Source organism: Apodemus sylvaticus, chromosome 11 (assembly GCF_947179515.1).
Source record: "Apodemus sylvaticus chromosome 11, mApoSyl1.1, whole genome shotgun sequence".
NCBI lineage: Eukaryota > Metazoa > Chordata > Mammalia > Rodentia > Muridae > Apodemus > Apodemus sylvaticus.
In genome coordinates, this window is record NC_067482.1 from 44,250,964 (window position 1) to 44,275,497 (window position 24,534).

Genomic DNA, 24,534 nt, shown 5'->3' on the forward strand with positions numbered 1-24,534 from the left:
GGCTCTTGTTTTCTTGGTCTCATCTCTTTGGGTGGCGAAAGTTTTGGTAGAAGAATACTTGAAGCAAACCAAAAATGAACAACAGTGGCAAAGCAACTGGGACTTCAAACAAGTGAGATTCGCATAAAATCAGAGACCAGAGGTGCGGGTAGGGCGACACATGCCCAGGATCCCTCAAACTTAAGAGGCAGAGGCAGGAGAATTGCAAAACTCAGGCTATTCTGAGATATATAGCATGTCTCTGTCTCAAAGAAAACACCCAGGCCAGAATAGTTCATAAAGGTGTTGAAAGTCTGATCTTCTAGCCCCTACTCTAGTGTTACATACTGGCACTATACTGGATTTTAGAAATTTGGACACACAATCCATTTGGACCTTCAGGTGGCTTGATCAGGTCTCTTGATAGTTGTAAAGTCTGGGGAGAGCATGTCTCCAGATTCAGAGTAAAGGCAGGATATACTGTAATGCTTTATCTAATATGTCTGTGTCTTGAACATTGTAATTTGAACTTTCCGTTACCTTCATTTGAATAGTTTGTACTATTAGGATTTCTAACATTAACTTAAGACCTGAACTAATGCTTTTCATTTTTTCATAACCCTCTCCTTAAAAAAAAAAAAAATTCTTCCAGAAATTTTGACTGTGATTTTAGGGCAGAGTTAGTCACTCTCAAGCCAACTCTGATTGATTGCAGCCTTGTTCCTGTGGTCTTGGTGACAGGCTCTGGATGAGGTCAGACACTACTAATGATTTGTTAGTGATGTGTAACATAACTCTTCAAGTCATGTGGGAGACCTCGAGCTGGATATTTTATCTCTGTATAAGGAGGTGGGTCTTTTTGTGAGTCTCTGGGCTGCAACTGTTTTCTTCCTAAGCAGTGCGTGCATCTCTAAGTCATGGTTGCTCTAAAGGTCGAAGCACACCAAAGGAAATCGATTGCTCATGTTCCTGACGTAATTCCTCATTTCTTCAAGGATAAGATAATGAGTTACATTTCTTGGTTTCTAGAGGACATAAGAGTAATGATTTCTTGAGTAATCGGAGTAATCATAGTTCATTTTGGGAAGAAAACATCCTCAATTCCTAGTCCCATGTGAAACTTACATTGAAATAAAGCAAAACAAACATTTTGACATTTCTAACATTTTTTTTCATTGTTTTAGAGTTTGCCTCAAAGGACAATTCAAAAACTGAACGGAGACATTCCAAGCAAGCTGCCTGAATCTTCGAGAATTCTCTTGTTCTACCTTCCATATAAAGAACCAAGACCAATCGAATTGGTGCCCTTTGGTAAGTGCACCTCCCAGAATCCTTTTCTCCCCTATTTAAGTAAGAGCATAACTCCCCTTCCTATCAAACAGGACATCTGTGAGTGATGCACGCTTGGTGTGTTTACATGGTGAATTAGCAGAATGTTACACAGGATGATGAGTTTCGTTGAGCCCATACTACAGATTCATATTTCTCTGTACAGACCACATCTTTGTGGCTTGAAAGGACATGTCTCTTCCTGTAGAAAGAGACTGGAGTAACTGGACCTGCTTACGGTCTACCTCTGTCTTCTCAGAGGACACTAATCTTTCTTTCTTTCCTTCCTTCTTTGCTTTCTTTTTTTTTCTTGTTTTGTTTTTTGTGTTTGTTGGTTTCTTAAAATTTATTCACTTTACATTCCATTTGCTGTCCCCCCCCCCCCCCCGCACACAACCCCTCCCCCCATTGTTATGTTTTTAAGACAGAATCTCTTGTAGTCCAAGATACCTTTGAACTTTTGATCTTCCTGCCTCCATCCAGCAATACTAACATGGGTAGGCGTCACCACAACCTACAGTCATCAGTATTTTGACAATTTTCAATATGTGGTATACAGGGAAGGGTCTCTGTACACAAGACAGACAGAAGATTTGGTGTGATGGTATTTGATTTGGGAGGCTGTCCTCACACCCTCTGCAAATTGCCCTTCTTGCTTGTTATTTAAAGCAGAAGTAGCTGTCACATCAGACCTTTCAAGTCATGGCACTTTGTCCTTTCTTTAATAACCAGCTTGCTTCACAGAGCATGTCTTCAGGGTTCATAGAAGGCTCCCTTCATTGTAGGACGGAATAATATTCCATTGTAAGGCATGGACCAGGTTTTGTTAATTCTTACTCATCAGCAGACATCAGGGTTGTTTCCTGGTTTTTGGCTGCTGCGAATAATATGACCAAGAACTCCTGAGTCCTGCTTTTTAGATTTACATCTAACAGCAGAAGATGGTTAAATCGACATATTTATACGTTTTCTTTCTTTTTTTTCCCCCCAAAGTATCAACAGATTCTTTTCCACCATTTTTTTACATTGCTACCATCATTGTACAGAGGTCTAGTTTGTTCACCTAACTGGTTATGGTATGGGAGTTTGTCCTCATGATCGGCACTATAATGAGGGGAAAACGCTATATCAAACTGGCTTTGATTTTTTTCGCCCCTAAGGATTAACAATGCTCAGGGTCTTTTTACGGGCCCCTTGTATCTGGAAGAAATGTGTGTCCAAGTCCCCCACCCATGTTAATCAAGTTGCTTGTCTGCCTTACAGCTGAGTTTGTGGTTCTTTATGGATTCTGGGCTTTGGTTCTTCATCTTAAGTGAAGACGTATCCCAGGCATAAGTTCCTAAGGTGCCTTGGCTGACGTGCACTCAACATCGGTCTGCATTGTTTTTCTTGTAGACTTTAGCTGTTTTGTCCCACGGGTAGACAAGAGGAAGAGTTTGGGCAGACAGAAAGCTCATGTAGTAACTAGCATATAGTAGTGACCAGTGAGCTTTTTTTTTTCTTGATGAAATCCCCAACACAAGAACACCAGAAGCTGATAGAATTTTAAGCACGCCTGTGCACACCTCTGCATGTGTGTTTTAGGGATACTTATTTGGAAACAGACAGAACAAGAGAGGATACACTTGATGGGGTTGGGAGTGGAGGCCTTTAGGTAGATGACTGGACTGTTCACAGAAAAATCAATTGTTCCACCTCCGAGAAACTAAACTAGCCTACCCACAATACTATGGGCAAACTGTGTTTCTAGAAGTTTCTCTAGTCCTGTTTTATTATGGACAGAACCTACATATGCTTCCAATATAAAATGTGAAATCTTTCCAGCACCTTTCCTGGCAGAATTTTGAGAAGGAGGAAGAAACTCCTGGCTGTGTACACTGCCCCTCCTAGTATCAAAGGTCTGCAGTTAGCTGACTGCTCTCTGCTGGGCCTGAGATAACAGCAGGGTTGCATTTATGCAACCCATAGTTACAGGATTGTCTGCCGGAACAAGATTCTGTTAGACTTTCAACACTAGAACACTCGGCGTGGGGAGTCAGTGTCCAAATTCCAAATCAGTTAGTGCTAAACCTATTAGCCTAATCTCCAGGACAGAGTTTACCAGGGCCAGCCCTCTCCTGCTTGACATTGGGGTTGGTATATAAGGAGAAGTTCTGTTGGCCATTGTGGGCCATTCACACTCTCGCTTTACCATAAATGGGGATTTGGAAAAAAAGAAGGAATTCACTAAGTGAATTGTATTTTCTGATTTTGGATGGCATACGATAGCCTATACTTTCTAAAAATAATTTCTGAGGCCAGTACATTTCCCTTGAAAGTCTCTTCACATGTGATTAACTCAGGGCACCACCCACTCTGTCCAGATGAGCTTGAGAATAAATGATTAGCTTGCATCAGGGCTGTTTTTATTTATGTATTAGGACTCAACTGAAATATTAACTCCAAATGTGCCTGATGAAAGCAGAGAGCATACGAGAATCAACCCCACCACCCACTGCCAGAGTTTAAGTTAATACCCCTTTCGGACCACACATTTCTTGACGGTGTATCATATTTCCTGTTTACTTCCGCCGATATACTAAGGGTGTATTTCATGAAATTCTTTAATATTGTTTTGCTTTCTAGAACTATTAATATAGTCAGTTGTCCATAGTCATAGTCCAAGCAACTCTGACTGCCTAGGCAAGTTGCCCCACCCCCCCTTCCCTTTTCTCCTCTTCCTCGCAACTTCCATTTCCTCAGAAGTAAACAAAGCAAGTCCTTTGTTTCAAAGAGCATGCTCATTTCACCTTGAAAACTCATTTGTAGATAAATGACCATTTCAGTTTGTCATAGCTGCGCTCTGCCCCCCTTCCTGGTCATGAGCCAGGTATAAGCACACTGGAGGAAATGATTTAAACAAGCTCTAAAAGCAGGCAGCCATCAGATAGCCGCAGAGCTTGAGCCCCACTTGTTACTGTGGGTACTTATTAACCAAGGCCATTGCAGTTGGGAGTCAGAGATAGCAAATGAGAGGCTAAGACCAGAGGGAAGCACATTACCAAGAAAAGGAAGGCAAGGGCGAATGGTGGGCTGCAGGAGGGACTGCTTGTCCCAGCGTGTGTTCCTTCAGCTTTGCCCCCGAGGTCTCTCCTGGATGGTTAAGAAGGCCATGTGGCTGGTGGGAGGCCAAGGACCTTGGGGTCTGTGTGCTGGTACAGGGAGACATTTGTGAGCTCCTGGATCATGTGGTTAGTACCAGATTAACCTGTGAGCTCCTTTCAAAAGGACCCCCCACTATGTGACAGACTTCCCCAGGAGCAGCAGTGTTTGAGGGAAGGTTGGAATGCCAACCCCCTGCCAGGACATTCCCTCTGCCTTTTACTAGAACATTCTTTCTCCCTTTTTTTTTCTTTTTTTTTCTTTTTACAGAGACAGTAGTCATAGTGCTCTATAATACAGCATTAGCATTTGGAAGTAGATCTTTTTAGATTTACTTTATGTATATGAGTGTTTTGCCTGCGAGTGTGTTGGTGCTCACAGAGACCATAAAGGGTGTTGGGTCTTGGGACCCTGGAGTGGGTGTTGGGAACCAAACCTGGATCCTCTGCATAGCAGTAAGTGCTCTCATTCCTTGAGGCATCTCTAGCCCCTTCAAAAATGCTTTTAATTTTTAAAATGTTTTTATTAGCTTACATGTGGGTGTGTTTTACCTGAATGTATGTATACACACTCCATGTACGCCTAGTGTCCACAGAGATCAGAAGTGAGCCTCGAATCCTCTGGAACTTGGGTTAGAGAGCTGTGAGCAGACATATGGGTTCTGGGACTTGGACTTGGGTCCCCTACAAGAGCAGTCAGTGATCTTAACGACTGAGCCATCTTTCCACCCCAAGAAAAAAAAATTTTTTTTTTTTTTTGGCTTTTTGGATTTGGTTTTGTTGAGACAGGGTTTCTCTGTGTAGCCCTGGCTGTCCTGGAACTCACTCTGTAGACCAGGCTGGCCTCGAACTCAGAAATCCACCTGCCTCTGCCTCCCAGAGTGCTGGGATTACCCAAGAAAATATTTTTAACTTCAAAAATGCCTCACACTCAGTTTAAACACACTTAATTTTTTTATATTTACGTTATTTCCACTCATCCCTCCTTTCCTCAAAAGCCTATGTCCTCTCTCACCTCCTTCCAAATGTATGACCTCTTTCCTTGATTTTATTACATATGTATGAGACCTGCGGAGCCCAGGCTGTGTACTTGTGTTTAGGTCTGACCACTTGGAACTGGATGACCTACTGGTGCTATTTTGAGCCTGAAAAAAATCTAATTCTCCCTCTTGAGGCAGCCATCGATTATCTATAGTTTTTCTCCGGTGGGACCTTGTGGGATGTCCCTCATCCACACTGGCAGTGACAGTTGCTGTTTTCATTGTGTAGGTCTTGCTTAGGCGGCCATATTGCTGCCATATCATGGGTGCAGAGCTCCCTGGCATGATAAGATGGCACTATCTAGCAGCAGACTTCCTGGTCCTCTGCCTCTCACCAATTTTCTTCCCCTTTTTGCTTTTCCCTGCGCCTGTGCCTGGTTTTGTTAAAGAATCCCCACCATCTCTTTGCATTTTGGCCAGTTCTAGATCTCTCTAATGGCCTCTAGCTGTTGTTTATAAACAAAAAGCTTGATTTACACACACACACACACACACACACACACACGCACACACAAATTATCCCTGGCTTATTCCCCTTTACGAGGAGAGTTCCTGGTGGAAATTCTCTTTTCATTGGGACACTTGCCTTAAGGTCGTTGAAATGCAAGGGCATCCTCCTTGAACAGGATCTCTGTCACCCCTGCTCCAATGGGAGCAGATCTTGTTTCGTAGTTATAACTGGGATGACTAATGTTAACCAAACAAAATCAGGTCACACCTAAAACTGAAGCTAATGTTTGACTGTGTCGATCCAGTCCAGAGCCTTTGTTTCAAGATAGGCTCTGAAAAAAGGTCATGTTCCTTACAGAGAGACCTGTGAGAGTCTTGTAAACTACTCTTTCGCATATCCCCCCACAAGGTCACACTAGGACAAGCCCCAGTGAGCATGTGTTCATGGATCATGGGACGCCAGCAGCAGTGGTCCACGTTTTCACGGTGTAGCTGCTCTTGCAGCCTAGTAATGTAGTTGGAAGACTGGGAGGGCAGGACGCACCTTATCCGCATCACAGGGACTGCTCCAGCTTTCATTGGAGGAACCTCTCTTCCTTCATGTCTCAAAAGATTAATTCAAAAAAATTTAAAAGCATTCTTTTTTTTTCTTTTGTGTGTAGTCTTTCTTTAAATACATTGTGTGCAGCAGTTTAAAGAGTTTTTTTTTTAATATTTATTTGTTTTTATTTTTAGGTACATTGGTGTTGGGTCTGCATATGTGAGGGAGTCAGATCCCCTAGACAGGAGTTGCAGGTAGCTGTGAACTGCCTTGTAGGTGCTGGTGATTAAACCTGGGTCCTCTGGAAGAGTAGCCTGTGCTCTTAACTGCTGGGGCATCTCTCCAGCCCCCAGTTTTAGACTTTCCAAGTGATTTGTTTGTTTGTTTTCTGGTTTTTTTTTTTTTTTCAAGACAGTTTCTCTGTAATAAGCCCTGGCTGCCCTGCCTTTGTAGACCAGGCTGGCCTTGAACTCAAAAGGATCCACCCATCTCTGCCTCTCAAGTGCTGGGATTAAAGGTATGGTCACTGCTGCCTAGCTTAAGTTTTAGAATTTTTAAAATGACATGTGAGTCTATTACTTTTGGACTATCTGGTTTTATAAGTATAAAATTATATTACCTCCAAAAATTACCCCCTTTATTGAATTATAATCCCCTATTTAGCTGTGTAGCTCAGTGGTAGAGTATTTGCTTGGCATACTTACGAGCCTCCGTCCTACCCCCAACACCATGTAAAAACATTTTTTTTTCCAAATTTCTCACAGTGCATCGTGACTGTCCTCTAAGCTTGTGATCACACTTATGCTTCATGACTTATTTCATTAATAATAGTATTGTCACCATTTTATAGCGAGACTATAGTTGGGATGGGGGGGCGGTCTGGGGGGTCTTTGTTACTCAGGGGCAGAGCAAGGTAGGGAAGGCACATAACTCAGCCTGGGTGTGCAGCCCCCATCCACACACAGGGTGCGCATCCCGGATCCCCATGCTGACAGTTAGGTCACAAGAATGGCGTCCATTTAAGTCAGATGATTGGTGACATCTGTGTCCTGGCACTCCAGAAGTTGAGGAACACAGATCAGTAGTTCAAGACCACCCTTGGTTACACAGTGAGTTCAAGGCTAACCTGGGCTACTTGAGATCCTGCCATTTAAAAAATAAAAAGTTAACTCCATGGGTTGTTGGTTTTAGAATACAGCTTGGATACGTGAGCTACTTTACACAAGGCTAGGAGTAGCTACGGTGCATTGTGCAGAACTCTGAGGTGTGGAAAGCAAAGTAGGGTATTGCTGCGTAGTGAGGACTGGTTTCCCAAATACTTTATCATGGATCTGTGGTTTTATTGTCTTCTATCTATGTTGATCTAGGCCCAGCCCCCACTGATCATGATTTTATTACATTTGCACTGGCCAGAACTAACACCATATGTGAGAAAGAAGCAAAGAAAAAAATATCCTGTTAGAGAGAGCATGAGTTTTGCCATCAGGTCCACACCGCAGGTCTGTCTGTCTGTCTGTGTCCTGGGGCAGGCTTTCTGACTCTCTCAGCCTCAATCTTACAACCTTCAAAAAGAGAGCACTAATAGCTCATGCTTATCAGACTTGGTTCAGGCGTAGGCACTTAACCCATGATGTCTCCTTCATTATCTTCAAGACATTGGTCACTGAAGGCACTGCTCACTTTGTAAGTGACGGTAATGAGGAGAGCCAAGGGTCTGGATACATGAACGACACCACTCGATGATCCTGTTGGGGGGAAAGAAGGTCTCACATTCAGGGAATCAGGGTTTCTAGAGTTTGCCAGACCTCGTTTAAAAAAATTAAATTCATTTTTTTCTTCCCAGGCCCTGCTCCCAAAATGACAACTCTGAGACTAATTGTTTATTATTAAATGCCTAGGCCATGAGCTTTGGCTCCATTCCCTGACTAGCTTGGAGCTTATTTAAGCTGTTCTGTGTGTCCTGCATGGTTAACTGCCTCTCCTCCAGTCCAGGCCCGCTTCTTCCTCTGTGTCTTCCTCAGTATCTCTCTCAGCATCTTGTCCAATCTCTCTCGAATTTCTCACTGTCCCTCCCTGCATCGCCTTTTATTCTCTCGCTATTTCCCAGAATTCTCTCTCTTCCTGCCAGTGTCCCACCTCCTATTTCCTGCCTCAGCTCATTGGCCATCTGCTTTTTATTGACAGGTGATGATTATAACAGATTCTTTCTACTGGACCAGGCTGTCATTTTGGCTTTGTCAATCTTACAGTCTCTGCTATAGTAATTTAACCCTACCTTTGCATAAAAGCAGCCATAGACAAACAGTACTAACACCAGTGTTCATGGTTGTATTGCAGTAAAACTGTAAAAATATTCAGAAAGGCAAAGGTTGGCTGACTTCTCAAGGGCACACTTTTTAAACTACTACTCACAGAAATGTGATAAGAATTTAATTTCTATGAGATGTTTGGAACTATGAATTCAAGAGCTATAAGCTCACTGTACAGAGCACTTGGTCAGTCTGCTGTTAAGATAATTCGTCAAGAAATTATTTCCAGTCGTCTCCTTTCTTGTAAGGAGGATGACCTGTAAGCCATCTTCTCTTGTATTGCCGCCCTGTCCTCTGCACAGGAACTAACCACACCGTACAGCCACTTCTCCAGAAATGCTAGTATGTGGGAGGAAACACGGGCCCCAAAAGGTTTCTCACAGGGCTCAATGGTTTGGCCATAAATGGGAGTTGCTTTTCATGGGTTTAATGAATTCTATAAAGTCCTTACAAAGACATTTATAGTAATACAATCTATGACAACATAGTTCTGAGGATAACAGGAAAAGGAAAGCATCTGCCTCCAGAATCAGCCAGGGGTATGGAAAGTTCTAGGTCTTTCTGCATGTTATAGCTGGATCATTCCTTGGGTTTGACTTTGGCCTACCGTTGGTTGTCTACATTATTGAGCCAGCCTTAGCTCCCAACACAATACATGTTTACTCGGTGGGTATATATGACCTCCTCGTCCTGAGTACTCTTGTGCCTTTGTGCCTACCTACCACCTTAACCTACTGCACTATCCCTAGCATGGTGCTTTGTGCAAAAACATGTATTAATTGCTACTGGTTACCTTGTTAAGATGGGAATTACAACCCATTCCTTTAACAACTATGCGTTGTGTTTTAGTAAACTTTGAGGGTCAGAGGCACAGTCACAGTCCTCTTGGGGTTGACATTTAAGAGTTGGAGAAAGACCGAGGGAAAATGAAGGTAGTTGCAGCTTGTCTGAAAGGGGACAATGACATCAAGCCATAGATTTAGTCTGACACTGACCATAGCTGGCAAGACAAGAGACCCTCGGGTGTAAATTGCACCATTCATTCTGAGGTTGCAGATCTCCTGTCTTCTTATAAATGCTGCTCACTAGTCCTGGGCTCTTAGAGTACTTCCTAAATGCGTTGATGCAAATCCTGAGCAGAACCATTGCAAGAGAACCATGCCTTTTCCACTCGAAGATTCATCTGAGGCCTCCTAGCAACGTCTTTTTTTCTGCCTTCCGTTTCCCATTGCCTCCACACAGACTAAGGGGTGTGTTTCACCCTATGCGCCATCCAGCTCCACGTTCTGAGCCTCTTCTGTCCCTTTGCTTATGGTGTTCCCTCTGCCCTTTCCTCTTTCTTGCTAGACTATGAACGCAAAGACTGAGCAGTGGTCGCATGTTGAAGCACTTAGCACACCCTAGTACACAGGAGTAGCCAGTGAGTGAGAGAATGAATGTGCGGATACTGTTTCCTCATTAAGGGATCGTAGCATTACCGTTGGAAATCAGAAGTTCTCTTCGGTACCAGGGAACTGACTGTGTTCCAAGACCACATTGTCAGTGAATGTCTGTCTATAGTATGCCTCAAACAATGTGACTGTGGTGAGACGGGGCTTATTATGCCACTGCATAAGTCACTAGTGGGATTTTAAAATGACCCACGTCTTAAAAACCAGATCGTCAGCAGTTCCCCTGTGTCTAGGAAGCAGAGGTTCTCAATTTAAGAGAGATAGCTGGGCAGGTCATTAGCCTGATTTCAGAAGTCTCATTTGTGGCCTGTCAGTCAGCCTGTGGTGGTAGATTAGTAGTCAGACCACAAAATGTGATAGTAGTATTACATGGTAATTGTTATGAATGAAAAATAAAATCAATAGCATTTCCGCCACATTATTAAATAAGGCGTCTGGTATCTCAGACACTGACCTGTCCCCTTGAACAACACTGCATGTGACTCATCTGGAAGACAGAACTGTTGGCCTGGTTGGGACTACATGCCTGCAGTCTTAATATTCAGGAGGTAGAGAGAGGAAGATTAGTGAAGTCCAGCTTGGATTACAGACCCTTTGTAGTCTGGGGGGGCAGGGGTAGGGGTGAGGAAGAGTTCAAAAGAAAGAATACAAAACACCACATTTATGTTGAAAGGAGATATAGGAAATAACATGTACTATTTACGTATTATATACGTCTTGGCAACTCCAGTAGATTCCATCAGCAGTTCTCCACAAAAGCCACTCTGTACAGCCCCCACCCCACAAACTTTGCACTGTCTGAAGTCATCTCTGGTTGTCACACATTGTAGGGTCACATGTTTATGCATCTCCTGGATAGAGGGCAGGGGTGTTTCCAAACTTCTTACAATGCCAAGGGCATCTCCTCACAACAACAGAATGCTGAGAGAGACATGGAAGGTTCAAAATCCTGCGGTAAGTGGCACCTCAGGTGGCCGTGCAGCTCAGAGTGTGCGACTCCGTGAAACGAGATCATGTGTGTGGAAAAAAAAAGAAAGATCTTCCAAAATGCACAACACCGAATCTCTTCAAGCTACGGCATCTGGTAGCAGCCTCGGCAGCTTCTTTCCTTATTCAGGCCTCTGCCTGCCTTCTGGTCAGCCTTTCTGTCCTTCCCAGATCTCCCAGTGGCTCAGGCCAGCAGAGCCAGGATAAGGAGGGAAGTATAAACCCCTCCTACTACACTGGCGTGCTTCGGGTTTGTTTGGGCATTTGCTTCTAGCATCAATGAACTTGTTAAGAATAAGTGTTAAGTGTTGTACTGCTTATAAAAGGAACAAGATAATGGATTCCTAGCAGATATTTATGTACTGTAAAACGCCGGGGCAGAAGATCCCTCTGCTCGGCCCACTTTCTGACAAGTGGCTTCACCCCTCCTGGGACATACAGCTGGTGTCCCTGGGAACCCACAGCAAAGCCTCCTTTTCAGGACCGTGTTGATAGAAGTGCCTGGGAAAATTGAGCCTCCTGGCTTTGCTTCTGTTTATCAAACACAGCCATCCATTGAGTGATGTTCTTTGCCATAACAGACTGTGTTACCGGCTTCAACATAGTCGAGCTGTCCTACGTGAACTATCCCTCAGTCAGGGGCATCTAAAGGTAGAGGCCAGAATGTCGTGGTCTCCTGTCTCTTTAAGATTTTGCTTACAGCAAGGAGACTCACAGAAAGACTTCCTTTTTTTTAATGTGTCCAGAGGGCAGTAGTGTAGGCGGGTGAGGACAGGAGGCAGGGTGAGGTGTTTCAGCCCAGGTAAATTCCTAGTCCTGTGGCCTGGGAGTAAGAGGAATGGGAATCCTCTTACTCTGTCAGTCTTAGGACATGCCCCGGTGGCAGGACCCCTGAGAGTGGGAGCGGCCTCTCTGATGTTTATTTGAGTGTGTGTGGTGGGGGGGGGGGGGGGAGGACTTGGCACTGGGCAAAGAGCTAAAGGCCACGTAAGAAACGCTCTGCAGAGGCCAAGCTTTCTCTCCTGGGTTCTTTCTGATTTGTGGTGAGCTCTTTCCTCACACAGAGGATCTCTATAACCCATGAGGTTATTCACAACCTTAGGGACAAAGCCCTCCCTAAAATGTCAACTCCGGCCTTAAGCTCAGAATCTGGCCCCTTCCCCTTCTCTCTCCTTCCCTTCCAACCCCATATTATCCCTTCCCCCAGTGCCCCATCTCTGTCATCCAAATTAATTTGGAACTCTTAACAGTTTTTCTTCCTCCGCCTCCTGCGTGCTAGGTTTATACGCTTGGACCACTTAATCCAGCTTAAGTAACATTCTTTAAAACAACAATAGCAGCTGCTAATCTTTCTAGCATATTGTGAGTCAGGTGTCTTCAAGTGTCACTGAATCCTCTCAGGTAGCAGCTGCTGACTAAGTCAGTTTAGTGGTGGTGGGGGGGGGGGGAATGAAGTCAGAACTCATGAAACAGAATTAGAAAGTGGCACACGTGGGATTTGAACTCACAGAAAATATGCTTTCATCATTTGGGCTCTCCTCCTCCTCCTCTTCCTCCCTCCTTCCTCCTCCCCCTCCCGCCCCCCTCTTCAGAACTATGAACCAAAGTTAACCGACAATCCAAGTAATCCAAGACTGGTTTTTGAACACTAGAAATAGTTCTAAGTATAGTGGCACCCTGTGCTGGACCAGTTAAAAGTTAAAATCTGAAGACTCGAAACCACACTAAAACCATAATTCAAATCTGAGAATTTCTGCTGTAAGCTTGCTTCCCTTGTGAGGGTAAATGTAACCTAGAACAAAAATTCTACCAGAATCCAGAATAGCAATAGCTTTATTTGAAAGTATATTTTCACACAGTAGCATATGCCAAGCTGAACAAAGGAATTCCTTCAAAGGCCCCGCCATGCTCACTTGACGTTGGCAGCCCTCAGTGTAACTGGGCATGCGCAGATAGAGCGTGGACTGGGAGGGGCCTGCCTCCCGGGGATCTGGCATCCACTGGGATGCATGGACCACTTGCATCTAGTGTGGCAAGTCTCTTCAGGTTCTTTCTGCAAAGTGCTCTAGCCAAGGGTTACGTGAGAATCAGAGTTATACTTGGGTGCCTGAGCCGCAGCACCAGAGAAGAATGACAGACAGCTTACCTGTGCCTTGGCCCGGGGGAGGCTGATAGACCAGTCTCCACCAGAACTCCCCGGCCACTTCTGTGTTGACTGGTTTAAAGCTGGCCCTGGCCCTGGGAACCTTGCTTTCCTGTAAACACAAGAATCTCACATAGGGGCAGGATTTTTTTTTTATAGTGACATTCCTTGATCCCTTATTTTGAGGTTTTGCCCCAGGAGCCCCTCACATATCATTTCCTCTAATCCTTACCCTGTGGGGAGGATCGTTTGCAGCAGCTGTGGTGTGAACTCTGAGTCAGGCTGACACCGGTTCTAATGCTCATTCCCAGAGCTTCAACTTCCGCACCTCTACCTTAAGCTGGAATCTTGGCATTCAAATTGGTATTTGTCTCCGACACTTCCCTGCACAGCGTGCTGTCCTGTGTTCCTGTGCTTGCCTTTCTAAAGAGAATATTTTAGGCCAGTCTAGAAGGCAAGAGTCTCTTCCTCACCCTCCTGAGAGCTGAGATTGCAGTTGTGTGCTGCCACATGCTGTCCAAGGCTAATTTGTAATCCCCTTTTCTTTCTTTTCTTTTCTTTTCTTTTCTTTTCTTTTCTTTTCTTTTTTATTTTTTTTATTTTATTTTATTTTATTTTATTTTATTTTTTTGACTTAAGATGAGGTTTCTCCTCATAGCCCTCCCTGGCTGTCCTAGAACTAACTTGCTCTGTAGACCAGGCTGGCCTTGAACTCTGACTGCCTCTGCCTCTCTAGAGCTGGGATTAAAGGCGTGCCCCCTTCCCCCCCCCCCCCCATCACCTGACTAATCTCAGGGCTTTGCACTAGCTGGGCAAGTAGTCCACCAATAACTCCATGCCTTAGAGTTTTGTTTTCTCGGGATAAACTAGAACGTGACACACTGCTGAGCATGGCCTCAAACCCTTGATCTTTGGCTTCTGCTTCCCCAACAGCTGACGCGATCAGCCTGTGATGTCATACCGGACCTCCAAGGCTAATTTTATGTCTGTTTGTTTGTTTGCTTATTTATTTATATTAGTCTCTGTGTGTCTGTGTGTGTGTGTGTGTGTGTGTGTGTGTGTCTGTCTGTCTGTCTGTGTGTTTGTCTGTCTGCCTGTCTGAATGTGTGAGTAGATAAACACATACACTCATAGGCCAGATGAAGAGGTGGGCTTCCTTGGAACTGGAGTTGTAAATGTTCACAGGATCCCCAGCTTGTGTGTGGGTTGCATCTGAACTCCAGCTCACATGACTGGGCCACAAGCACCCTTAAGCACTGAGCCATCTCTCTAGCTCGCTAGGGCTAATATTTTTTTTCTCCCCCATCACAAGGCCATTTTTTTCCTTTTTTAAATATAATTTTTAATTAAAATATAAGTACACCACTTCCCCCTCTTGGCCTTTCTCCGGCTAATCTGTTCCAGGTACCCAGCCCTCCCAAGTTCAAGACTAATTTTTAGATTCTGAGGTGGCTGGGCATTGACCTTGAGGACTGTAACCTTATTAAAAAACAAAGGTGGGTGAGTGGGTGGAGGATGGGTAGGTGGGTGGGTGAGTGGGTAGGTGGGTGGGAGGGGTGGGTAAAAGATAAGGAATGAAAACATCCTGTCTCTCAAACCATCATTCACATGTGAGTGTCAGGAACTGACTCATGCCCTCTCACCAATATTTCTTCATCCAGATTTCATAAATACTACACTGCTGTTCAGAATAATATGGGAGCCTGTGTGGGGTGGGCAAGGGATGGGACTGGGACTATGGGGGATATATGTTTATCTGTGTCAGAGAGTGATAACGCATGCCTAAAATACCAGCACTGAGGAGACAGAACAAGGTGATTGCTGTGAACTGGAGGCTAGCCTGGGACAGGCCAACCTGTTCAAAGAAAACAACAAAAAAAAGATTGTATATAAAATAAGTGTTTTGGGGCTAGGGAGGAGGCTCAGTCAGCAGGGTGCTTAGAAGCGGGAGGGCCTGGCTTTGGATATCAGCACACATAAAACTGGCCATGGCAAGGTGCTGCCTACAACCTCAGTGCTAGATGGTAGGATTTGGTGGGCAGAGAATGGCGGATCCCTGAAATTCACTGGCCAACCTGGCCAGCCAAATCAGTAAGATCCAGGTTCATCGAGAAATCCTGCCTCAGAAAATAAGATGGCAAACAATGAAGGAAGATATCCAATACTGAACTCCGCCTTCTACACACAGTCGAGTGTTAGGTTTTTTACAATAGTCCTGAAATTAAGCCATTATTCAGCCTGGGACACAGAAGAGAGGAAACAGGCTTATCAGGTCAAATCTGCATTACTTACTCAGCTAGTCATAACACTCTGACAGGGACCAGGCCAGAGAGTGAGCATCCGCAGGCTTTGTGGGCCACACTGCCTGTATTCCGACTATTGAACTCTATAATGCTGCCATACTGGTAAGTCAACAGTAATTTCTCCCCCATCCTCACCCCACATTAAGAATATGGTTTTATAAATAGGGCTTTATCCTAAACAAGTGGCAGACTGTATGTGGTCCCTGTCTAAAGTATATAGAGTTAGTTGTCCCAAGTTTAATCTGCTATTGGATTGAAGAGAAAAGATATGTTTGTTCCATAGTGGTCTTTTTAAAGATACTAAGCAAATAATTATTTTGATTATGTCTAAAGTTTGGGCCTCAAGTTTACTAATCAATATTTTATATAACTTACTTAACTGTGGCAGGATGATAAGGAGAATGGAGCTTGTAGACTGTAAGATTTTTATAAATGTGCTAAACTGATCCAGCCTATCTTATCTATCTTATCTATCTATCTATCATCTATCTATCTATCTATCTATCTATCTATCTATCTATCTATCTATCTTTTTCAATGCTGAGGATCAAAGCAAGACCTTGTATATTTTAAGCAAGTATAACATTTGGAAGGCTAAGCATTTGGGAAGCTGGAGACATGGCTCAGTGTGGGGCTTACTGCTCTTGTAAAAATCCAACTTCAGTTCCCAGCATGCACATTTGGCGTCTCACAACTGCCTTTTAGTCCAGCCCCAGGGGGTCTGATGCCCTCGTCTGGCCTCTGCAGGCACCCACATGCAAGTACACATACATGCACACATAAATAAAGAATAAAATAAACACATTTTTAAAGACATGCCATTTTGTAAGTGCCTATGTAGAAACCCCAGTTTTGTTGTCTTTTGGTATTCTTTTTTGCCTCTCTGAAATGGGGTAGGGGTCAGGGGGAGGGCTACAGACACTAAGGCGGAAGTTCTGTTCCTATGATCCATCACAGTCCATACAGGACTTCATGCTTACTGTACTGTAACACAGAGTCTCCCTTGATCATGTGCACGTTTATATATGTATCTGTCATCCTCCATTGCAGTGCACTGTCTCCTAAACTGCACATGCTCATCTTCCGTTGGGAAGGAGACAGACATTCACACTCAGTGCTGACACTGAAAGTAGAGGAACTAACGTATTATTCCAAACATACACTAAGTACACTTGTAAAAACGTACACTAAGAAAACCTTTATAAGGAGCTGTTTCAAACTTGTAAGCACTGAAGCACAAATAAATAGAAGGAAGCCCCATCCAAAGATATATATTTAATTTTTTATTACATTTATTTGCATAGGTAGGGGAGCAGGCATGTGTGTGGAAGTCCGAGGACAACTTGCAGGATTTGGTCTTCGCTATCATAGAGGTTACAAGGTTGTCAGGCTTGGTGGCGAGCGCCCTAACCCACTGAACCAGTCCCCTATAGATATTTTCTAAAAACTGAGGAAAACATGGTTTTAAATTAAAATCATTCTAAAATTCAAATAATTGGTCTGAGTTTTCATCACAGTTTGAACCAAAAATATTATTGCATCTCTTGAGCTGTTACAGTGTTCGAGCTGGGCCTGGTTGTGCAAACCTGTGTAAGTAATCTCAGCACTGAGGAGGCCTAGGCAGGAAGAACGCGAGTTCAAATCCAGCCTGGACTCCAAGTGGGCGTGTTATATATATGTGTGTGTGTATGTATGTATGTATGTATGTATGTATGTATGTATGTATGTGTATGTGTATATATGTATATGTATGTGTGTGTGTGTGTATATATATATGTGTGTGTGTGTGTGTGTGTGTGTGTATATATATATATATATATATATATATATATATATATATATATATATATATATATATATATTCACTACTTTCCTGTTCCTGTGATAAGATAACATTACTAAGGCAACTTGTAAAAACAAAACCAATAGTGCCCCACAGTTCCAGGGGGTTGGAATCCACAATGACCAGAACAGGTGGCAGCAGGCAGCAGCCTAGGAGGCTGGAACAGCCAGCTGAGGACTAACATCTTGAACCACAAGCACTGAAGAAGAGGTCACTTTTTGTTAGCTCATTTGTTGTGCTAAAATTAATACTATTATTGGGATTCCCTTTACAGGTAGGGAAACTGATTCATATGATAGCTAAGTGTCCTTTTTTTAAAAAAAAATTATTTATTATTATATGTAAGTACCCCGTAGCTGTCTTCAGACACAGCAGAAGAGGGCATCAGATCCCATTACAGATAGTTGTAAGCCACCATGTGGTTACTGGGATTTGAACTCAGGACCTTTGGAAGAGTTCTTTGGAAGAGTGTGGTATCAGTGCTCTTAGCCACTGAGTCATCCCTCCAGCCCAGGTGTCCTCCTTCTAAGTCATACAGCTAGGAAGGATTAACTAGGACTCATGTTGTCTGGGTTCAGCAGCCCTCTCTAACTCTGAACACCCTATTGCTCTTGTTACAGTAAATGGGCCAGAAGAGGACTGCTGTGGCTACGTGGTAGATGCATATCTCTGTTTTGTGTGTCAGTATAGATTTGAGGTTCTTTTCTTCTTCGTGAGATCAGCTCTCATTCTGTACGTTGACCTCAAACCCACAATCCTCTTGCCTCTGCCTTGTGATTGGAATTACAGATGTGAGACATCATTCTTAGCTTTCTTTTCTCTTTTTTCTTTTATTTGTGATACTGGGTATTGAACCCAGGACCTCTGGAGCCCACTAGGCAAGCAGCAGTAACCTGCACCTGCTCAGGCACCATACTAGTCCTTGAGATTTTCCTCAGTAGTCTCAGCACAATTCATAATTCTACATTTTAAAAGTAAACTGTTTTCCTGGTTATAGTTTAATGATGAAACCTTAGGCCATCATTAGAGAGACATTTTTACAAATAGTGAGTGTCTGTAAAGAGAAAGAAGCCACACCTCAGACACTAACCCACAAAATAGAAAAAAGGTAGAGAAAGTTTTATGGTGGCTGTTGTTAAGTGGACACTTGTTTCCCTTTTGCTATTATTTTATTTTGTGTGTATGGAGTTTTGCCTGCATGTATGTATGTATGTACACATGTATGTACTACATTTTTGTCTAGTGTCCAAGGAGGCCAAAAGAGGGTTTTGGATCTCCTAGACCTTTAGTTACAGATGGTTGTGAGCTATCATATGGGTACTGAGATACTGAGAATCAAATTTGGATCCTTTAGAAGATCAGCCAGTGCTTTTTTTTTTTTGGTTTTTTTTGGATTTGGTTTTTTGAGACAGGGTTTCTCTGTGTAGTCCTGGCTGTCCTGGAACTCACTCTGTAGACCAGGCTGGCCTCGAACTGAGTTTTGCCTGCATGTATGTATGTATGTATGCATGTGTGTACGCATCTATGTACTACATTCTTGTCTGAGAAATCTCAGACTGCCTCTGCCTCCCAGAGTGCTGGGATTACAGGCGTGCGCCACCACCGCCCGGCCAACCAGTGCTTTTAACTGCTGGGCTACTTAATTTAAATAAAAATGTCCATTTAGTTTCTCACTCCCTGAAGCTGCACTAGCTGCAGGTGGCCATGGCAGCTTTCCCTTCACCTCCTACAAAACTGTACTGAGCCAGGTGTGGTGACTCTGGGGGCAGGAAGGTTGTGAGTTCAAGACCACGCTAAGCTGTTTAGGAAGACTTGGTCTTTAAACAAAACAAAATAAACAAAGAGTGTTGCTTGTTTGTGGCTCACACCCGTAATCCCAGCACTCAGGAAGCAGGGATAGGTGAGTTACTCTGAGATCCAGAGCAGACCGGAGTAGAGAACTGAGACCAGGTCATCTATGACTAGCACAATCCAGACTCTGCCTAAATCAACCAACCAACCAATCAATAAATAAATAAATAAATGTTTTGCACAGTATGGTTCTGAAGAAACAGATATGGAATCTGGAGCGAAAGGCCTAGGTTCCAGTGTGAACTGGGGCAGTTTACACAACTTCTGCGTCTCTTTCCCTACAAGCAAGCTAAGCGGAATGTCAGGTACTGTGCGCAAAGGCTGTGAAGGTGAACTGAGAGTGCACATGACATTTCTTTGAAACCTGTGGTGTCTTTTCCCTGTAGAAATACTGCTTCGCAGCTCCCCAGAATAACCTGGCTCCTTATAGACTGAGTCCCAATCTGTGAATGGTTCTCAAAATTTTGCCTGAATGTTATAAAAATCTGACTAGTTCGTAGGACAACTCCACTGCGGTTGAAACAATCCCATTTCCTGTTGAAAACCTAAGTGCATAGCTCAGTAGCCCTACCTTGTAGGAAAACACTTCCTTGAAGTTTACTCTAATAGACACATTGCTGTGTCTGGAGATTTGACTTAGTGGTAGAACGCTTGTCTGGCATACACAAGGCCCTAGGTTCCACCCCCAATAACTCACACACCACAATGAAGGACAATTATGTCCTTCATTTTCTATTAGTGTAATAGAAAAGTCTGTCTTTTAAAAATGAAATAAATAGGCTGTGTATACCAAAGAAATAGAATTTGCAACGTGCTATAATGGAATGATACTAGAGTCGAAAGTGCAGGAATGAAACAAAAGTCATTGTTTGCTACAAGAATTAAGATTTTCCCCAAAGATGACAGCAGGTTCTTACAGCTTGACTATTTTAAGGCCACCTGCATTTCCACAGGGGCCTCCCCAATCTAACATCTCAATTCAGCACCCCACGATCTGACTGTTCACGAAAATGCATCGCCAAAGAATGAACAGAAATAAAGGAAGTGAGCTCAGGATGGAGTCACTGGGTTCCCCACCCACACTCTTCCTTTCTCTTTTGCAGGTTTCCACCAGCTGTGGATGCCTTTGACATTATGACTGCAGAAGATTCCACCACAGCCATGAACAGCGATCCAACAGTAGGGTCCTCCACCAAGGTACCGGAGGGTGTGGCGGGCGCGCCCAATGAGGCTGCCCTGTTGGCACTGATAGAGCGCACCGGCTACAGCATGGTACAGGAGAATGGGCAGCGCAAGTATGGCGGACCCCCGCCCGGCTGGGAGGGCCCGCATCCCCAGCGTGGCTGTGAGGTCTTCGTGGGCAAGATCCCGCGTGATGTGTATGAAGATGAGCTGGTGCCTGTGTTTGAGACCGTAGGTCGCATCTATGAGCTGCGCCTCATGATGGACTTCGATGGCAAGAACCGCGGCTATGCCTTCGTGATGTACTGCCACAAGCACGAAGCAAAGCGAGCTGTTCGTGAGCTCAACAACTATGAGATCCGCCCCGGGCGTCTGCTGGGTGTGTGCTGCAGTGTGGACAACTGCCGCCTCTTCATCGGTGGCATCCCCAAGATGAAGAAGCGCGGGGAGATCCTGGAGGAGATCGCCAAGGTCACCGAGGGCGTGCTCAACGTGATTGTGTATGCCAGTGCGGCAGACAAGATGAAAAACCGAGGCTTCGCCTTTGTGGAGTACGAGAGCCATCGTGCTGCGGCGATGGCACGTCGCAAGCTCATGCCGGGTCGAATCCAACTATGGGGCCACCAGATAGCCGTGGACTGGGCCGAGCCTGAAATCGATGTGGATGAAGACGTGATGCAGACGGTGAAGATCCTCTACGTGCGCAACCTCATGATCGAGACCACCGAGGAGACCATCAAGAGGAGCTTTGGCCAGTTCAACCCAGGCTGCGTGGAAAGGGTCAAGAAGATTCGCGACTACGCCTTCGTACACTTCACTAGCCGGGAGGACGCTGTGCACGCTATGAACAACCTCAACGGCACAGAGCTGGAGGGCTCCTGCTTAGAAGTCACGCTGGCCAAGCCTGTGGACAAGGAGCAATACTCCCGCTACCAGAAGGCAGCCAAGGGTGGTGGCGGCTCAGCTGAGGCAGTCGCGCAGCAGCCCAGCTACGTGTACTCCTGTGACCCCTACACGTTGGCCTACTATGGCTACCCCTACAATGCTCTCATCGGGCCCAACCGGGACTACTTCGTGAAAAGTTAGTGGAAACTCTTCTCTTGAGGGCCCCGTGGGTGTCCAGCCCCCTAGACATGGGTGTTAGATTGAGTGTGGCTGTAATTTACTAGACCCTCCCCATTTTTGGGAAAGGTTCTGAGCACAGACTTGTTGTCACGATTGCAGTATGGAGAGAACTGTCCTTCTGGGTGTGCAGTCAAATCATTGGGACACTTTGTCTTTAGCTAGGGCCTAACCCATATAGAGCAGGCCTGCTTATCCTTCGGAGGTTATATCACAATCTGATTCTGAGCCAGGCCTGCAATCCCAAGATTCTAAAGGGTGAGGCTAGAGGATTCCTAGTTTGGGGCCAGCCTGGGTTACCACTTCTGAAGTTAAATCTTAATGTGTTGGTTAACAAAGTCATGGTTTCATATAGTCACTAAGGATATAAGACCAAGCATGACACTATAAAAATATAACATAGGTTCAAGGGCCCTGTTGTCCAGTTCACTGGGTCTGAGTTAATATCCTCTGACTTTTTTTCTTTAAGTACAAAATGAGGAAGGAAGCTGGGCACATCCTTTACCAGATCTAACTTTTTTAAACTCTAAAATTGAAGTTAGCAATTACAGTCCCTGGAACTCGGCTTGAATTAAGCTGGCAGATTAGAATGTTAAGACCAAAACAGGTCGTCAGAAGCATCTTATTACCCCACTAAAGGCCAGAGTCGTGGCTACCTGCCTCGTAGACAGAAGGCGACTCCAGGCCCCTTGGGACCACCCCTGTCGCTGGCTCATCCTATTTTTGTGTTGCTATTTTAAGCAGGCAGCATAAGAGGCCGAGGGAGAGGCGCAGGTGGAAACAGGACCCCGGGGCCCAGGGGTTCCTACCTCGGAGGATATTCTGCCGGCCGTGGTATATATAGCCGATATCATGAAGGCAAAGGTAAACTACAAGAGAAAGGATACGAGCTTGTGCCGAATCTGGAAATCTCCACTGTCAATCCAGTCGCCATTAAACCTGGCACAGGTCAGTACAAAGCGAGCAAATGCATCATTTGCTCCTAAACCCCAACCGTCTCTTTGGAGAGAGTCCCAGTTTTCACGGCGCTTACAGCTTACGTGGATTCTTCTGCCCTTCTGTAAAAAAGAACTCCACCTCCCCGCCCTGACCTTATCTGTCTAGAATTTAGGGGAATGTTCTAGTTCGGGCCCCGTCCACGTTAGACTGTCAGGGCAATTTTCAGACCCACCTGTCACTAGGACATTTCTCTGTCTGTGACCTAGTAGGCAGAGTCTAGCGTGGGAAATGGGTAGAAGGGTCTGAGACTCCCTGACTCTCCTGTCATCTAGAGCCTGCCTTTTCCTTGCGGATGTACGTGAACACCCTGTCACAGAGTTACATCCCAGCTGTGTGTCAGCCAGCAGAAAGCAGAGGGCACAGTATTACCAGCTTTGAGAGAAAGTAGAAACTTCTTTTCCAGAACAAACAGTGTTAGTTTTCCAGAGGGGGCGACAGTGAAGGGTTTTACAACTGAATTCTGCAATCCACAGATTTAGAATAGAGATGTTCAATCCTTGAACTTTGATTTTACCACCAGGTCCCACAAACTTCCCTGCCAGCATTGTTGGCCCAGTGGTCACCCGCTGTGGAGAAGGATAAGAATCTGTGTCTGTGTTTGAGTTTGGCAAACCCTTGTCTGCAGATTCTCCAGACACTAACCTCTGAACCCACGGTGAAGTCCTCCTGTGGATAACCAGAGTGATTCTCTCCCTGGCGTCTTGGCCTCACTGAGGGTAGTAGAGAGCTTTTGAAGGGCATCTGCTCTCTTCCTGTTGCACACTTTTTTTCCTAGAGAATAGACAAAGAATTGGTAATGTTTGGCACATAGGTTTAAAGTGCCGAAGGAATTCAGTGGTAACCTGGGAAATGGCCCTACCATCTCTGCAATACTGTGGCTTTTGGTACTCATTGGCACTCAACAGTCTTTAGCCTTGTGAAGTCCTGTAGGCTGGTAGCCAGCGCAGTGCAGTCACTCTGTACAGCCCCCCTGTGGCTTCCAGTAGTAGACCAATCTGGACCTCAGCCTTTTCTGATCATTTCAAGTTACGACTTTGTCCTTCAGAGAGATAACTGGACAGTGCTAAAGCATCTGGGCACAAGACTAGTGGACGATTTCCATGGAAAGGATGGTATTTGGTTATGACTTTAGAATTTTTATTTTTGACCGAGTGGCCAAGCCATTGTTTATCTCATGACCGCTTTGTCTCTCCACCTTTGATTGTACCCATCTTCATAGAAGAAACATGCTTGCAGTTGGAGAGAAAGCAAACTGTGTAGGTCTCGTGTTCCTGCTTCTCCTCTCTCAGCCCACACAGCATGCACACCCACAAGCTCCCCCAAACCGGGTCTAGCATCTCTCCTCCTTTTGATCTTGTGATATTGCACATCGACGTCGAGTAACTCTCTCTGTTTGGATCTCTGCTTGAAGCTGTTCCTTTGGACTCTACTCACAGAAATTATTTGAGTTGGCAGGTTTCAAGTGACAAGCCAATCACCCACTGCTTCACCACTATAAATGGATGTTAGCACACGGGAGGCTTTTCCATTTTCTGCTCCATCTCCCCGCCCCAGCACACACACACACACACACACACACACACACACACACCCCACACAATCGGATCAGTAATACTAACATGAAATACAAGGCAGGGATGACACTCACCTCGCTAAGCTGTCAGAATGATACCTCGTCCAACCTGCTTCTTAATACATTGTGAACATGCAAAGGGCCTCGCCGGTGGTGAGGAATGTAAGCGAGAATAAGCGAGGCTCACGCTCATGCGCGTTAGGAAGTGTCAGTGCAGACGCCTCCTGGAAATGCCCCTGCCGTGGTGCGCGGTGGAGAGACTCCATTCCGATGTGGCTTCGAGCCATGTGAA

The 24,534-nt window shown here is 44.8% G+C and overlaps 1 protein-coding gene across 3 annotated transcripts in view; it reads left to right on the forward strand.

Annotated features, from left to right (window-relative positions):
• The window catches only part of Rbm47 (RNA binding motif protein 47), a 133,512-nt gene that overhangs the window by 102,828 nt on the left and 6,150 nt on the right, over positions 1-24,534 (forward strand). Inside the window, exons 4-6 of one of the 3 annotated variants that reach the window (XM_052199533.1) lie at positions 1,164-1,290; positions 20,470-21,629; positions 22,415-22,618. In XM_052199533.1, the coding sequence (XP_052055493.1) occupies positions 20,501-21,629; positions 22,415-22,618 (1,333 nt within the window). In that variant the 5' untranslated portion in view covers positions 1,164-1,290; positions 20,470-20,500. Of the gene's footprint in view, positions 1-1,163; positions 1,291-20,469; positions 21,630-22,411; positions 22,619-24,534 lie in introns of all 3 variants that reach the window. The other 2 variants (XM_052199532.1, XM_052199534.1) reach the window with 2 other exon arrangements.